The following is an 18,950-nucleotide window of genomic DNA, read 5'->3' on the forward strand; positions in this document are numbered from 1 at the left end:
CCTACAAGGAACACATTATCCTATACATTTTCTAAAAGATCCAGTGAATGCTGTAATTCTTATAATTGCTCATGTTTTCCTCTCTTCTAGGAGGTTCATATCTAGATATGTAACCCCCATTTAGCAAATGTGTAGGACTTCACAGTATGTATTCTGCATAGTTCTCCCCTTTCTGGCTTTAACTCCTCTTTTTTACTTATTTTCCTCTTTGCCCCATATTCCCATTTGGGCTTGTTTTTATTTTATTGTCTTGTATTATATGTATATGCTATAAATATTTTTGCAAAAAGTAAAGCATAAACAAATCAATCAATATCTAAATCTTTTGAAGATAAGGTTAAGGATACATTATCTTCCCTATTAACATAAATAGTAAATGAGTTATAATGTATAGAAGAGCACACTCTTCCCCATAAAGTTCTATCTGAATTAAATAATTATAAATAAGAGCAGCTGTGATCAGATTTGCAGCGTTTGGTTTTCCATATTTGTCTTTCCCCTTGCTGAGAATAAAGGGATTTAGAGTTTCTTACCTCATGGTGTTGGACCAAGAAAAGCTTGACATCACTGGCTCAGTATTTGATGCTAGAAGTTGAGGTCCTTATGGGAAACCATTTGAAATGTGGCCAGTGTGAACCCATCTAAGCACATCAGTTTGGGACATGGTATCGGCTTATGGGTTGTGTTTATTTACATTCTCCAAATTATTCAGATGATAATCTTTCTTTTTCCTGTGGCTCCTAGTGAAGACATTTTATTATACGTATTTCAGTGTCTAGAGAATTTCAGTCTCGTGGTCTGCCTTCACTTGCTATCAGCTCTGTTAAACTAAGGGAGAGACTCCTATCAGCACACAGAATAGCCCTGATGCCTAAAATCCACATGACATGCTTGAAGTCTGTAAGTCAATTATAATTGGATATTATCATCCTAGTTTTTGTATAAGGAGGGATCCCCCCTCCTTCCCTTTAGTAAATCCTGAAGGAGAATAAAGAAAAAGCAGCAGTGTTAAATCTGTATGTTCTACTCAAAAATAGGATGAAGGACTGAATGTCTGTGTTTATACATATGTATATATATGCAAAAAGCCTACAATCAAGATAGCAAAGCAAAAGTTGATGACCCACTAATGGTGTTTAAACAACAAAAACATCTTGGAGCTTTTCACTTTTTATGTCACCTGAGATAAAAGTTCTATTAAAAAAAAATGCAACACTGTGGATACAGAGGAGGTTAGACCACTGTATCAAGTTGACACCTAATAGCAGAATACAAATAAAATACATTAGGTCAAAATACTGAGCTAGTTTTCCACCCTTTACAAAAAAATTCCATGTAGTTGCCAAAGTTATGAGTGGTCATTATCTCACTTTAATATTTTGTCCAGAATGGGGTGGGTCTGGGAACTCAGTGACCTGAACATTGCCTTCCATGACATTTCACTAATAATGAGCATAGGTGCACTTGGGAAATAGTTTCTTAAAAATACTAGCCCTTTACTGTAATTCTTGTTCGTACATCAGGACAGAGGTTTGGGTTTGACCTGTAGTTGTCATTTATATGTCTGTTCCTCTGTGTACACAGAAATAAATAAGCACACATATGCACATATATGCACATTTTTGTCTACATGTGTGTCATCAATGACTGCAGTCTAAGGCTGCTTACCTGTCACCTACAATGACTTCATTAACAAACCATTATGTTTGCTGTGTGTTTCACTGATTCACCAGCATTCACTGTGCATGTCAGATGTCAAACACTGTGCCAAACAGCAGAAATACAAAGGTTAATGAAACATGGGCTCTCAAATAGCCCAAGATCTGGTATAGGAACAGACGTATCAATAGATTAAACTCATTATAAGTTATACAACTACTTAAATTGGGTGTATATAAAAGAAACCCCAAAGTAATAATGGCTTAAGCACATAAAGGATTTACTCTCTCACAAAAAAAAAAAAAAAAAAAAGAAGTCAAGATGTGATCGGTCTAAGTGAGGTGAAAGAACCAGGCTCTTTCTTTCTGTTCTGCCCTCCTTACTGCAAGGCTTTCGTTCTCAGGATTGTCTCATTTTTCAAAATAGTACCTGGAGCCAACAGAAAGGAAAGAGAGTAGAGGGCAGGTGGGGTCATCTAAGTCAGCTTCTTTTAAGTAGTCTTCCTAGAAGTCCCACACAACCCTTCCACTTTTATTCACTAATTACAAGTTGGTCACAAAGCCAATGAAAAAATGTATTCGTTTAATAGGACATATTGCCACCTCAAATAAAATTGGAGTCCTGTTATTGAGAAAAATAGGGAAGATGGATGTTGGGTGGCAACCAGTAATCTCTGCCACATGGAGTTATGAACAAATGGCTGAGGAAACATAGAGTAATAAAGCCATTAACTCTGGAATCTAGAAAAGGCTTGTTTGAGGAGGAGACAATTTGGGATTTGAAGGATGAATAGGAGTTTGCTAAGTAAAGAACTGGGGAAGGGCACTGTAGGCAGAAATAGTAGTATATGCAAAGCACAGAGCAATCTGTCATTATTACTGCCAAATAAACCCATTTCTGTATTTCTGTTTTTTCTTTGTTATTAATAATAGCTCTCAAAATAACAGTTGAACTAATTTTTAATTAATCTATTATTCCACATCAATAGATCAAGACAGACTGAGATATGTCAGTAATGATTTTCTTGATATAACTGCAAACAGTTTTCCACTTGGACCAAAATAAGAACATTTAATCTGATGATAAAGTATTCCCTGTTTTAAAAATAATTGAGTTAGAATATTTTGGCACCTTAAAAAGGAATTGATACAAAGGGGGAAAAAGTGTGTCAGGGAGATATTTGTCTTTTCAATTCTGAAGTTAAACATATGCCCAGTTAGAACTCACTTGATTCATATCCTGAAATCCATAAACTTACATCAAGAGCACTAAGTTGGTGGTCTGGTCAAGTTAGCCTTAAAGTATGTCACTTTCTATTCCTAATAGATTGTTACTTCGGATCTGTGAAGTTGGGATTGTTCTTTTCGTAAAATGGCTTTGGAGCCGTAAGAAATCTTTAGGATTAGAGAGATTTTTTTCGTGGTAATCTCCTATTTGGCTTCATTAGAGACATCAGAGACCATTAAGAATTTTCCAGAGAAAGTTAAATCCTTTGAGAAACCTGAAATCTCTTTAAGGAATAAACCATAGTTATATTTGAGACACCTGTGAGTGTAAATTTCCATGCCCCTGCCTATCATCCTTCCATAGTGCTGAGTATCTCGTAAGATTAAGGTCATCTCTTTCCAACCCCAGAGAACAACAGCTGAGTCAATGGTTCTTTGAATACTGCCGAAATTAGGACTGCCATGTTTTTTTTTTTTTCAAAGGATTTGACCCTACTAAAGCAATCATATGATTTAGTCTTCTGACATTGTTTGTTTTCATTTTTGTTTTTTGCCAACTTTGGTTTTGGGTTACTTTCTAAGTAGCTGGTATCTGCACATGACTAAAATGTGTAGTACAACTCACAGCAACACCTCCCTTTTGTCTAGTTAACTCTGGAACCTCATTCATATCTCAGCTCAAAAGAGTCTTCTTCAGGAAAGTCTTCTCTGGCCTCACTAACCAGATCAAATTCTCCATATTTTCTGTTCTCAGAGTATCATGTATCTGTGTTTTATAGTTTGTATCATGATCACCATTTTACATTTATTGTGTGTGATGATTTGAATAATATGTGCCTCCACTACTAGACTCTAAGTCCCATGAGGGTAGGCCCTTATGTACTTAAACTCACCTTTGGATTTTGCTCCTAGCACTGTGCCTGGCCCATAGCAGATCTTGATCATTGTTGGCTAAATGATTAAATGATTTTTTTGGTGATGGTGGCAAATAAGTTACTTCTGCATGCCCATTTCACACTGTGTTCAGAATACGAGTGAATATGGAATTACTCAGCTCCTATGTGGATTCATCTACAGATAAAAATTTTAAAAATAATCTTACTCCAGCTCCATAGAAGCGCATCAATGAAGTCTTAAGCCAGCATGTGTTGGCTTTGCATGGATGAAGCTTGGGTGAATTCCAAATTGGCTTCACTGCAGCCTGTGAACATATTGGGGCGAATTGCAGCTTGACCACAATGAACCCTTAAGGACAGAACCAGCCCAACTTGCTCCCCATTTAAGACCTGGGCACTATGTTTTCTTGACATCTTTGTATTTCAAAAAATGTACAATCATTGAAGGAATTACTGTTTTGACATTTATTTTAAAAGATGCCTATATGCCTTTGTATAAAAAAATACACATTACCACATTTAAAAATACAGCAAATATATAATGCAATGCTAAATAATTATATTTTTCAAACCTTTGCCTAAACACGTGTTTGCAATTATTAAAAGTACAAAAAGGAAAATCAAGCCTCAAAGAAAGGTCATATTAATAACTGGATTTTTGAAAGACAGAATGAATGGTGTGGACTTTCTGGAAATACCACTTCAGTTCACTTCAAATACCACTACAGTTCTCATTTTATTTTTATCAAAGACAATAGTGGAAGTCATTTGGAAGTAGAATAGGTCTGTTGATACTAGATCTAACTAGAACTATAGAAGTACAACTTGATACAGTTTGGATTTGAATTTTTTTTAACTTGAAAAAGTTAAAAGTAAGAAAAAGAAAGAGTAAAAGTACAAATGAGTTTGCCCGCATACGTGATAAGTGCTTGTGATTTTGTTAAGCCTGATTTGGACCAAGCATAAATGTTTTGTTAGATGTGCTTATAACTCAGCTACTTATTAGCAAAGTGACCTTGGCCAGATTCATGGCCTCAGCTATAAAATGGAGATATCTTACATGATCATTCTCAGAATTAATGAGATATCTGTATTGGGCCTGGTAGGACATAGGCAGGCTAAGAGGACCTCAGTATTAGTTATCTCTGCTGCCCTCCCAAACATCCATCCTCCCCCACCATGCATACATACAATAATCTTGCTTTTGTCAGCTCATTCTGTGATTGTTTCTCTTTTCTTAGTTGAAGTGCTAGCTAGAAAAGGAACCATTTTCATTATCATTCAGCAGCCTTGGTGGTTCAGTGGTAGAATTCTCGCCTGCCATTATCATTGAGCAAATTTCTGTTGAGCACTTACAGTTTGCCAAGCACAATACTAGTTGCTTGGAATACATCAATGGACCTAACATACCAAACCCTTACCCTACACAGCTTATATCAAAGGAACAATATGGAACATGAAAATAATCCACTTTCATGGGTTTTTCCATGAAATTTTTCCTTTCATGATTGTATTTTTGTAATTGTAGTGAATCATAATTATTGACACTGGGAATGATTTTTTAATTAAGTCTCTATAATATCAATAGGTCAGGTTCTTCCTCTCTCCCTTACCTCCTCCTTTGCCTGCCTCCATCCTCTCTCTCTCTCTTTCTCCCTCTCTCCCCCAACCTTCTCTCTGTTTATATATTTGAACTCTAAAAACATCTTTGTCTATGCTGTTTTTGTTTCTTCCTTAGCCTGATTGAAATTCCAGCTGAATTCATTCCCCTCTATGGGAAGCATGCTTTATGCTTCCTCAAAAATGAAGGGAGGGTCATTGAGTGGTGATGGGCCTCACGATGGATCCCTGCAATAGGCACCTGGTTGAATTACACACCTTTCTTTCCTGTTAGATTGTCGGCTGTGATCACCAGCTGGGAAGCACCATCAAGGAGGATAACTGTGGAGTCTGCAACGGGGATGGGTCCACCTGCCGGCTGGTCCGAGGGCAGTATAAATCCCAGCTCTCCGCAACCAAATGTAAGACACTACAGAGATGGGGCAGTTTTGGGGTTTGTGGGCTAATTAATCTCTTCTGGTTTTGTGCTGGCTCCCCTCAGCAGCTAGGAATAAGGCCACCACCAAAATGAAGATGAATCTGAACATGTTCCTGCTTTGTGTATTAGTTTAGGTAGAACAAGTCAGGTAACCCTGACTTGGAGCGAAGTACACTTGGATCAAAATAGACTGCATTTACAAACCTAGACATGCTGCCCAACATGAGGACAGACTGCACCCAAGCCTTGCCTGACACGTAATGTGATGCGCCTGATGGGATATAGCAGGGAGAGTGTGTAAATCTAAACAGATTCACTCCTACCACCATGCAACCATGCTGTCTTCATTTACAAAATGACCCCTTTGATTGGTGCTGATTACAGCTTCTTTCAGAATTAATATCAGACAGTGATTATATGAAGCCATTTATTGACTTATGTCTTAATCTCTCTATACTAACACAATAAATTTGTGCTTACTATACAGTATGTGCTGGAAACTTTGCATGATCATCTCATTTTATCCTGATAACAACCTCATAGCAAGGCGTGGTTTATCCTTATGTTATGAATAAGATAACTAAAGCTGAGACAGATCATGTGACTTGCTCAGAGTCACACGGCTCTAAAATAGGAGAGCCAAGATTCAAGCCCAGGGTCCAATTTCATTGCCTAAGCACTTACTCATTCCTCTAGACTGTCCCACAACCCTGCGGATTACTTCCATGGTGGGACATTTAAAGCAATTAGATGTCAAGACAAGGTACCTCAGATGTCTGCCTGACTAGGTCTTGCTAGGGTAGATGGCACGTGTCTAGTGATGCCTAAGACAACCACTCAGTCACACAACGACCCAGATCATTTTACAAAACACTGTCCTCTATGACAAACACCGCTATGGGTGCTGCATCAGAAAAAGATAGAAATAAGGCAATTCTTGTACTCAAAGACATACACTTTTAGAATAATCTGACCTTGCTCAGTAGACTGTCTCCAAATTTTGCCATTATCCAGAATTGTTCAATAGATCTTTGATTGAGTATCATTGCACATGTCTCCCCTGGCTTGGGAACTAAGAATGAATTCTTTTACTGAATGCGGTTTTGTTCTATTTGGTGACTAGCTGGGAAAAAACAATTGACTTTGTCAGGGTCTGTGGCTTTAAATGGACTTGTAGGTCAAGAAAAAAGACAGTGGACATTAAGGAACTATTCCCAGAAGTCAGGAAAAGGCAGTTTGCCCAAAGGACTAGGCTCTAGGGAAGAAGAGGTGGTAGCAAGAAAGACTAGGGACTTTTAAACACAAGAAATGTTGGAGGTACCAGCTTGGGGAACTCTACATGCTAACACCCCTGCTGGCAGTGAAAAATGTGAATCTGTGGGGGGAAAAGACTCTGGCAGAGAGAATGAAGGATGAGGTAAGTTAGACATTGATATAGTACATTCAGGTGAGATTTTTTTTTTCTTTCATGTGTTGGTAGCTTCTGCTATACGATGACAAATTAAAGAATTTGGAAGATGAAAACCAGAGGATAGAGGCATAATTCTTTTGTAAATCTCTGAAGTCATGGTGGGATATTTGGGAGGGGGAAGTTACATTTAAAAAGTCACTTTTATAGAACACTTTAAGAAATCTTGGAAGAGCTCAGCTCTTTCTAATTATTTATGTCATGTAATTGAATCAATGCTCATTATCTAGGAATCTAGGAATTTCTGCTAGGCACAGAAAAAGGAGATGGCTTGCTTTTGTGCAGTAACTGCTATATAGCAGGCTTAGGGGGAGGGGATCCTTCCTCCATTCCCACTCATGCCCTCTCCCTGAACAATCTGCCTGGATCAGTATGAGGGCATCATCAGGGACCTCTGGGGCCTCAATCACTGGAATAATGAGAAGCTCTGAAAGAACAAACTGAAGCGAATTAAGAGGCATAAGTCATCCCCAGATCTGCAAATAGATATTGCAAAGAAAAGTGCTCTGTTCAAGACAGAGGAGTAGGTAAATTATATAATACGCAACCTGATGATTATCCATAATGACAAAATGCAATTGATTCATTTACCTTAGCACTGATGATGCCTCATGACAAAATGATTTATATCAATAAAGCCCAACCCAACATATGCATGCACCTCACCACAATCTATAGCAGATGCTGAACAAACTGCCTCATTTATGTTTTCTCCACCCCAGAAGAACCTTCCATCCTATATTTACAGGCTGCGCAGTGACTCACAGGCAGGGAAGATTAGACCACTCAGCAGGGCCTACGGTGCTGGCCAGGTGAGCAGCGCTCCACCCGTGAAGGCCTGGTGGACCTGGGCCAGCTCGCTCCCCTCTGCTCTGCCAAAAGGCACTGTAAGCCAGCCACATGCTCTTTGCGAACTCCTAGCACTCGGATTCCCCACATTGAACTTATTTTCTTCTGAACTGATATCCAAGATTTTTTTTTTTAATGTTATCAAGCCTTGGGGGAACAAAGAGAAAACAGAAGAGTGGAGAAAGACCATGGCGGGAAGTGCCAGAAGGAAAAAGAGAAGTTGGAGGAATTCATCCAATGGCTGCCATTTGCTGGCAAACAAAAAAGAAACCATCTTTGTATCAAAAGACAGTGTAATTGCCTAATACAAATACAGACAAGAAAGAGAGCTAGATCAAGGCACCTTTTCCCCCTTTTTAAAGGAAAAGGCTGTCCCCTGATAGCATTCAATCTTTCCATTTTTCCTGGTCACTTCTTTTCAACTTCCCCAGCCTAACAACAACAACAAAAGAATAAATTTAACTAACATTAACTTTTGATTCTTGAAATTAAATGCTCGCTTTCTTGCAAATTGTATTGGCTTGTACTCTATTACATATTTTCCAAGTATATGCAATATACTTAGAACTACAGCCAGTCTATTTGCTATCAATTTAATGTCTCCAGCTTTGCAAACCTCTCATATGAATTTGTGTGTTTTGAAATCACCTGGATATCCCAAAACTCCTGAAGGACAGACAGACAAAAAAGAACAGACAAAACAAAAAACTAAATAAAATGTATTGCCATATGGTGATAGGAGTCTTGGGAAAAAGTAAAGCAGGAAAGAAGAATAGGAGATAGGGCTGGGCTGCCAGCCAAGGGTGTTACAGGGACTTGCAATACTAAATAGATTGGTAAGGAAAGGACTCACTGATAAGATGGCATCTGAACTAGGATCCAAGGTTACCTTACAAAAGTCAAGGGAAAGAGAATTCCAGTCATAGAGAAAGGCAAGTGCAAAGGCCCTGAGGTAAACACAATCTTGACATATTTCTTGAAGTGCAAAGAAGCTAATGTGACTTGAAGTCAGTTTAAAGAAGCCTACTGGGAATGATGAAGGCAGGAGGGTTGTGAGGCAGGGTGAAGAATGATTTTGTAAGGATTTTGGCTTTTAGTCAGAATGAAATAAGTCACAGGAGGATTTTGAGCAGAGGAATGAATTGATTTATTTTGAAAAGGATTACTCTATCTACTGTGTTGAGAATAGACTATAGTTGGTCCAACTATGGAAGTAAGAAAAGCAGTCAGGAGGCTGTTACAGTAAGCCCGTTACAGTAAGCCTGGAATGATGATGGCCTGGACCATGGCAGCAGTGGTGGAGGTGATAAAGAGTGATTCTATACTGCATTTCTGTGAATGTAAGACCTCACTGATTGAAAGATGGGCCATTATTTTATGCACCACTATGGAAGAAAGAAAAGCTGCCACTGAGATTAAGAAACTATGACACAGTGCCTCCTGACCACTTAGAGTTTTTACTTGATAGTTCTTAAGAGATCTACTTTAGATTTGGATTTTTTTTAAGCCATATATTACTCATACATACAAAAAACCTGAAATAAATTAATAAGTTGGTAAATTAAACTGAAATAAAACTTTTCCCCAAACTTCAATTTCTTTTTAATCATTTTAGACTCAATTTCCACATGTCATGGGGGTACCTGTAATACAGCATTTTTAAAAGAACTCACAAAAGAAATAAAATCCATTGGTACTGGACTCTTTTTTCTTAAACAGCTGTATTGTATAAATGACATAGTGTTCAACTTTGTGAATTTTTACATATGCATACAGCTGTGAAACCAAACATAACCCTCATCCCGAAAGTTTTCTGTGCCCCTTAGAATCCTTCCCTTGCGCTCTCCTGGCCCTGTCCCCTGGCAACCACTGATCTTTTTGTCACTATAGATTTCATTACTTTTTCTAGAATTTTATATAAATGGAATTCTACAATACATACTCTTGTCCAAATGGCTTCTTTCATTCACCATAATTATTTTGAGATTCATTAATATAGCATGCATCAGCAGTTTAGTTTATTTTATTGCTGTATAGTAATTCCAGTGTATGGACATACCACAGTTTGTTTATTCATTCACCTGTTGACAGGCATTTGGGTTGTTTTCACTTGGGAGGTCTTATAAATAAAGCTGCTATGAACCTTCATGTACACATTTTTGTATGGACATACGCTTTCATATCTCTTAGGTAAATTCCTGGGAGTTGAATGGCTAGATCATATGGTAGATATATATTTGACATTTTAAGAAACTGCTAGACTTTTTTCCAGAGTAATTTACTTATTTTGCATTTCTACCAGCAATGTGTAAGAGTTTCACTTGCTCCACATTCTTTCCATCACTTGGTATTGCCAGTATTTTTTATTTTAACCATTCTAATTGGTACATAGTAGTATCTCATCATTGTTTTAATTTGCATTTTCCTAATGACTAAGGATGTTGAATATCTTTTCATAGTGTATTAGTCTCCAATTGCTGCTGTATCAAATTGCCACAAACGTAGTGTCTCAAAGCAACACATTTATTATTTTATGGTTCTGGAGGGTCAGAACTCTAAAATGGGTCTTGCCAAGATGAATTCACAATGTTAAACAGAACTGTGTTCCCTCTGGAAGTTCTAGGGGCTAATTGATTTTCTTTGATTTGGCCTTTCCAGCTTCTGTTAGGTTATCTATGTTCCTCGGCATCTTCGGCATCTTCGGAGCCCCGCAGTGTAAAATCTTTAGATCTCCTTCTGCCTCCAATCTCCTCTTCTATCTCTCTCTCCCAGTTTAAAGAACCCTTGTGATTACATTGGGCCCACCCAGATAATCCAAGACAATCTCTTCATTTTAAAGTCAGCTGATTACCAGTCTTAATTTTATCAGCAATATTAATTCCCCTTTAACATAACATATTCATAAATTCTGGGGATTAAGACATGGTCATCTTTGGCAGAGCAAGGGGGTAAAATTATACTGCCTACTACAGAAGTGCTTATTTCTTCTTTGATGTGGTGTTGGTTCAAGTCCTTTGCCCAGGTTTTAAATGAGTTTGATTTCCTACCATTCAATTTTGAGAATTCTTTATGCATTCTGGGTACAAGTCCTTTGTCGGATGTGTGATTTGAAAATATTTTTTCAGGGTGCCTGGGTGGCTCAGTCGTTAAGTGTCTGCCTTCAGCTCAGGTCGTGATCCCGAGGTCCTGGGATCGAGCCCTACATCGGGCTCCCTGCTCTGTGGGAAGCCTGCTTCTCCCTCTCCCACTCCCCCGCTTGTGTTCCCTCTCTTGCTTTGTCTTTCTCTGTCAAATAAATAAATAAAATCTTTAAAAAATATATATTTTTTCTCCATAGGTACTTTTTGTCCCCCAAAACTGGCTTAATATTAGCTTTCATAGAGCAAAAACTTCTAATTTTGATGAAGACCAGTCATCAGTTTTTTCTTACTAGGACTGTACCTTTAACATTGTACATAAGAACTCCTTGCTTAATACCAGGTCACAAATTTTCTCCTATATTTTCTTCTAAAAGTGTTACAGTTTTATATTTTAGCTTTTATATCAATGACCTATTTTCAGTTAATTTTTGCGTAAAGTGTATCTATATCTAGGTTAATTTTTTTTTTTCTGATATAAGGATGTCCAACTCTTCCAGCCCCACTTGTTGAAAAGATATCCTTTTCTCTCTTAAATTGCCTTTAAAACTTTGTCAAAAGTCCACTGGCCATTTCTGCATGGGTCTTTTCTTGGACTCTCTATTCTGATCTATGTGTCAATCCTTCACCAATACCACATTGTCTTGGTCACTATAGCTTTAAGGGAAGTCTTTCAATAAAATAGTTTGATCCCTCCAACTGTACCCTTTTTCTCAAACTCATTTGGCTATTCTCTATTAATTTCTTTGCCTTTCCATATAAATTTTTCAATCTGCTTGTCCATATCTATAAAAAATCTTGCTAAAATTTTGATTTATAATTTTGTTAATTCATATAGATTGATATGTGGGGAATTGACATCTTTACTATGTTAAGTCATTTAACCTATGAGCACTTCATGGCTATCCATTTCTTTAGGTCTTCTCTCATTCCTTTCATAGGCCTTTATTGGTTTTCAGCGTACATATCCTGTACCTTAGTTAAATTTGTACCTCTTTTCTTTTCTTTTCTTTTTTTTTTTAAAGATTTTATTTATTTAACAGAGAGAGACACAGCGAGAGAGGGAACACAAGCGGGGGGAGCGGGAGAGGGAGAAGCAGGCTTCCCGCGGAGCAGGGAGCCCGATGCGGGGCTCGATCCCAGGACCCTGGGATCATGACCTGGGCCGAAGGCAGACACTTAACGACTGAGCCACCCAGGCGCCCCCCTCTTTTATTTTCTTACCCTACTGCATTGGCATTTTATTTTTTATTTCAATTTCCAATTGTATATTGCTAGTTTATTTTTATGTGTTGGCTGTGTATTTTTCAATCTTCTAACACACTTATTAGTTCTGAAAGTTTTTGGATTTTCTACATAAACTATCATCTTGTTTTACAAATAAGGATGGTTTTACTTCTTCCTTTTCAAATTGTAAATCACGTGTTTATTTTTATGGCCTTATTGCACTGGCAAGGATGCCTAATATGATGTTGAATAGAAGAAGCAAGAGTGGATAACCTTACCTCATTTCCAATATTAAGAGGGAAAGCATTCAATTTCTCACCATTGAGTATGAAGTTAGCTGTAGGTTTTTTTGAAGATCCCTTTTATCACATTGAGGAAGTTCTTTTTTATTCCTAATGTGCTGAGAGTTATCATAATGAATGAATGTTGAATTTTGTCATGCTTTTTCTGCCTCAGATGATGTGATCATATGGCTTTTCTTCCTTAGACTTTTATTGTGATGGATAACATTGATTGATTTTCAAACAAAGAATCAGCCTTGCTTTCCTGGGATAAACTCTGCTTGGCCATAGTGTATTATTCTTTACATAGATTACAGGATTTGAATTGCCAGTGTTTTGTTTGAGGGTTGTTTTTTTTTTTTAATCTATGTTCATGAGAGATAGTTGTCTGTAGGATCCTTTTCTTATACCACCTTTGTCTAGTTTTTGTAGCAGTGTAATGCTGACCTCATGCAATGAGTTGGGAAGTGATTTCTCCTCTGTTTTTTGGAAAAGATAGTATAAAATTGATGTTATTTCTTCTTTAAATGTTTGGTAGCATCCAGCATTGAAATTCTCTGGGCCTGAAAATTTTTGTGTGTATGTACTTAAGTTTTTGAACATATGGAATAAGGTTATAGTTAATATTTTAATGTCTCCTGCATTTCGATTGAGTGATTTTTCTCTTCAGAATGGGCTGTAATTTTTTTGGCTTCTTTGCATGCCTGGTAATTTCTGACCTGATATCAGATATTATTATTTTATCTGGTTGGATATTAGATATTTTTGTATTCCTGTAAATATTTTTTCAGTTTTGTTCTGGAAGCAGTGAAGTTACTTGGAATCAATTTGATCCTTTGGGGTCTTAAAATTTGGTTGGCAAGACCAAAGCCATGTTTGGCTGGTGCTAATTGTCCCCTGCTACTGAGGCAAGACCCTGCTACTGCTCAATGAATTATAGAGTTTTCTGGCGTGTCTAGTGGGATAAGATACTATTCCCAGCCCTATATGCATGCCAGATAGTCATTTCTGTAATTCTTTTGTGTGGTTATTTTCCCAGCCTCAGCTAGTTTCTTTATATGCACATCCTGATTAGCATGGGTATGCTGCTGGATACCCAAAGAGAATAATTTTTTTAAAAATTACATAATAGCATATATCATTAGCATGTCACATAAGTATTTTTTCTATGTCATGTAAATATTTTTCCCAGTTTTGTTGAGAAATGATTGACATACATCACTGTATGTGTTTGAGGTGTACAATGTGATGGGAGAATGCTCTTAAATCTCTGGAATTGTCTCTCTGTGTAGCTCTCTTCTCTCTGGTAATCTGTCATTCACAACTCTAGGCACCTTGATCTTCTTGGATTCTCAACTTTGTCTCCTCAACTCAGGAGTCCTCCTGGGGTTGGGGTTCCCACCTCCTGAGCTGCAGCCAGGAAAGTCTTTCAAAGCAGGAATCCCAGGCAGTGTTAAGGCTCACCTACCTTGTTTCCTGATTCTCAGCAATTGCTGCCCTTCTTTGCCTGATATCCAGTGTCTTGAAAGCCAGGGTTTTATATAATTTTCTGACTTTTTGGTTGTTTCCAGGCAGAAAACTAAGTCTGGGCACTGTTATTCCATCTTGTCAGGAACCAGAAGTCTTTTTTTTTTAAAGATTTTTTATTTATTTATCTGAGAGAGAGAATGGGAGACAGAGAGCATCAGAGGGAGGAGGATCAGAGGGAGAAGCAGACCCCCCGCTGAGCAGGGAGCCCGATGCGGGACTCGATCCCGGGACTCCAGGATCATGACCTGAGCCGAAGGCAGTTGCTTAACCAACTGAGCCACCCAGGCGCCCCAGGAACCAGAAGTCTTGATGCTGGACTTTCAACTCAGGTTTGCAATTGTGTACAGCGAGCTGGCTTTTGACTCCCACTTTGGCAATGTTATTAAGCACTTCTGATTCCTCATCTCCTTACAACCCCCACGACTATTTAGTTCCGAGAGGCTACATAAGGGTGTTCCACTATTATCTTAGAATCTTCTTCCAAGCTGCTGACTCCCATTTTGCAAGTTTGATACTGGTCGTTTTGGTGTTAGCAACTGTGCAGGCAAAGATAACTATGGCAGGATCACTGCCTCAGTGAGAAAGGATATAATGCACCATTGATTGTGGGATGCATTCTGATTTCACATATGTTAAAATGTGAGAGACAGTTCCTCTTAGAATCCATGAAATATGGTATTTTGACGGTTGTGGTAATAGGATTTTCTAGCTGATTATATATGAAGTCAAGAAGAGCTCCAAAGTTTTTGGCCTGGACAACTGTAAAGATGAAGTGTCCAACAGTTGAGGAAGATCCATCTTATTTCGCCTGTTAGGTATACGTCCTCCATTGTGTAATGACTGATAACTTCAGGGGGAGATGTTGAAGGGCTCAAATGCTCGGCTTCACCTTAGTTCATTGGATATATTGTAAAAGTAATGAAGTTGGCATGGAGATAAAAAATATACTACTAAAACCTCCTCAAGATTGGCAGACTGTATGTACTGCTATTTTTATGTGTAGCCAATCACATTAACGATGACTCTTTTGTTAAAAAAAAAATTACCATTAAAAAAATGAAAAAAAGGAATGAAAATAAATTACCGGTCCCATAGACTTAGAGGGAAGACTCCTTAAAAACATAAACCTCAACAGGTCTAAAAATAAGGCAAGCTCAGATATCAGAATAGGAAATCCTATCTCTTCAAAAATTATCATTATGACCTTTCTCTGATACAGCAATGAATGACACAGAAAAGTCCACGCATGATGAGATTGTAAAACAAGTTTAAAGTATTCAATAGAAAGCTGTGAAATACACATATAGCTGTAGACTTTTTGAGGAAATATTTTAGGTACAATCTTTAGAATAATTAATTTTCTTGAGAAAGGACATTTGCAACCCATATTTGTGACATGACAGCATTTATGATTCCCATGGAGAGCTTATCAATTTAATTGAGAAAGAGGTTATCTGATCTCTGAAGCAGGTCTTCCAGAATTGCTGATTAATAACCTAGAAATATGTCCTGACTATTGGCATCATGGTTCTGTCAACAAAGCCAGAATAGATTAGGCCAGATGCACTTGGTCATAGAGCAGTGTGCCTTTGTGGAAAAGAGCACCCACAGGAATGTGAGGCCCAGTGAGAGAGGGTGTACCCATCTGTCGCACCAGTCAAACCTATTGAATTAATCACTAAGGAGGTGGGTGATAAAGCCAGACTGCTCACACATTCTCAAATGTCTTAAACACCATTCTGTGCTCACTCTTATAATAGATGCCAAATGGAAGAATCCCCCAGCCCATTCCTAATTATTGAGAATTTATCCCCAAATAAGGCAATTATTAATACATATCCAACTCAAAGAGGGGCTTTTTATTAACATGCAGAATATGAAATCAATTTTTTCCTATCTTTTTGTCAAATTAAGATCACCATTTCTTAAATTATATTTTGAGATGTATCAGCTGGTGTTAAAAGATTATATATGTGTGTGTGTGTGTGTGTGTGTATAAATTCTCTGGGTAAACATTTTGGGGAATGCACTGGATTAAATAGAATGAAATGAGGCTCTTTGGTTCAGGGCTTCTAAGAAACCAATGTGCTTTATGGGTTTCCACGAGCAGGGTATAGCTTGTGGTATTTTCCCACATATTTTATCTGGGGCCCTTCTCCTTGGACCATTTTGTGGGACTGCTGCTTTGCTGGTCTTTTTTGTCACTGAACCTCTGGTACCTAGGAGGGGGCCTAACACTAGGAGACACTCAAAAAATATTTGTGGACTAAAGTAATGAACTTGCTGATTGCCTGATGAGGGGCCAGTTGTCCATCAGCCCTTGAGAGAACCATAGAAGAACAGACCATGACTCTTCCTACTTCCTGTGCCCTGTGAGGCTGATTCTTCAAGTTTGCACCAGCTTTAGAGGCTCCCTATTTCTCTTTGACTAACCTTTTCCCCAACACCCTTCTGGGTTTCTCCCCATCTTCCTTGGGGAGCATACAAGGGTTAATGCATCAGCCAGAAGCTAGGGTCAATGCCCCAGTATGTGGAATGCGAGTGGCTTCTCAACAGAACAAGAGGGAGGCCGCCTGAGTCGTGTGTGGGTCAGAAGTCTACCACCGAGCGTTGCAGAGCCAAACAGAAAGCTTCCCTTTTACTTGCCCTTTATTTGACCTGTGGATAAACAAAGACTTTCTATTTCCAGAAATCCCATTGTTTTAACTGCTTTGAGTTTCTTTTGTAAACTTAAAAATCCATGTCTTTATGCAAGACATTTAAAGCTCTATGGGCCCAGTCTGAACATTTTTTGTTCCTTTTCTGTATTCTCCTTACATGTTTTGTGCTTATAGCCACAAAGTCCTGGCTCTCTGAAATTCAGCCTTTTCTTCAACAATTTATGACATTAAAAACTGCTAGAAGGTTGTAGTGTGAGTAGAATATTCAACATTGGAGAGAACTTGATAAATGTAACCTCTTTAGGGAAAGAATTGAGAGCATATGATTCTTCTTTCTCATTCAACTGGCTATGCGCTGGGGCCTTGGAGGGTTTAAAAACATAGCAAAAATAAACAGTCTTTCAGTTCCTGTCCTTAAGGAGATTTGGAAGAGAGGGAGGAAAGTAATATTTACAAAATGCCTCCTGTGTTCCAGGCTACACATCTATATATTGATATCAATATCTATATCTTTTTACAACAATACTGTGAGGTAAGTGTGCTTTTCCCTGTCTTACAAATGAGGAAACTAAGGATCAGAGAAGTTAGGGAACTTCTGAGATTCATTTATGGAAATCAGATTCTCCTAAAGATGGGATGATGCTAAGTTTCAGAACATTGGGTACCTTTTAGGATTACTCTTATTGAAACTAAATTTTTCCAATGAGAGCATGATAATGTATAATATCAGAAAAAAATATGTGTGAAACAAAGAATCCCCACGGAGCTTCTGAATATGCTGGTGAATTTAAAATACCTGCTTTTTCCCTTGTCTTCTGGAATGCCTTCCTCTTTTTTTGACCATGGGCTACTCCCTATACTTCTCAGAGGCTTCATTTCATCATCATAAAAGGGAGATGGTAGCATCCTCTTTGCCTATGTCACAAGCTTTGGGTGAAGGAGTAAATGGTATAATTTAGAAAGTGAAACTCTTCAGTGGCATGTAAATGGGAGGTGGTGTTGTCACAAATGTCACAAGCAAGAATGCCTGTGATATGTTTGGGGTGCATAGAATATAAATCTAATTTTAAAAAAAAAAGTAGGTTCTGCTTCCAGTGAATTCAGTCTCAATTTGCAAGTAGGGTGAAAGTAACCCATTTCTAAATCTGGCTGTGATTCAGCCAAAAAAAAAATTTTGTTTAAATTTTCAAGCAGAGAGGGTATGTGGGGGGAAAGGTTCATAATCATTCCTGAGACACTTACTATATATAGTATTAGATATAGATAGGGAAGGATATTAAAGAACTGGGAGGCATAATTTCTGCCCTTAAGAGATTTAACAAATACAAACAAATAAATCTTCTCCTAGTCTCATTTTTCCTGATGGTCTAAGATAGTTACTTTGCTAGAAAGAAATTCAGATCTTGATATAATACAGTCATCCTTTGAGCATTAGAATTTATTTTCATTTTTGTAATCCCCAGAAATTTGGCAATGTAAAAACCAGGTTTTAAAATCAGAAATGGAAACTTGCAAATTCATTTCTCAATCTATCAAAATTTATATATATTTTTAAAAGGCCGGGTCCCCCATAAGTTAACTAGTGACCAGCTTCACTGGCATGTTTTTTTCTGAGGAAAATGGAAATTTTGATTCCCAAATGTTGGTGTTCCTCTTTCAAACACTTAAAAGATGATTATCATTTGGGGGAGTATATAAGTCAGTGCCTTTATATAGGACCTAATCAATAATTTTGTGTCAAATTATGTGCCTTTAAGATATCGCTTTGTTTCTCTCTAGTGGATGATACTGTGGTTGCTATTCCCTATGGAAGTAGACATATTCGCCTCATCTTAAAAGGACCTGATCACTTGTGTAAGTAAACTCAGTTGTTTTCCTTTGGGTATTGGGAATTTTAGTCACTATTATTTTTTGTTCCCAGAAGAGATTAAAATACGGAAGTGCAAATCTTTCTACTCTATCATAATATGATATTTTGA

At 37.8% G+C, this 18,950-nt stretch overlaps 1 protein-coding gene across 1 annotated transcript in view; it reads left to right on the forward strand.

Annotated features, from left to right (window-relative positions):
• ADAMTSL1 (ADAMTS like 1) overlaps nucleotides 1-18,950 on the forward strand; it is a 376,366-nt gene that overhangs the window by 113,719 nt on the left and 243,697 nt on the right. The window contains 2 exon segments of the mRNA XM_044920766.1: nucleotides 5,676-5,802; nucleotides 18,751-18,825. Coding sequence (XP_044776701.1) covers nucleotides 5,676-5,802; nucleotides 18,751-18,825 — 202 coding nt within the window.

Source organism: Neomonachus schauinslandi, chromosome 13, assembly GCF_002201575.2.
Source record: "Neomonachus schauinslandi chromosome 13, ASM220157v2, whole genome shotgun sequence".
NCBI classification, from domain to species: Eukaryota; Metazoa; Chordata; class Mammalia; order Carnivora; family Phocidae; genus Neomonachus; species Neomonachus schauinslandi.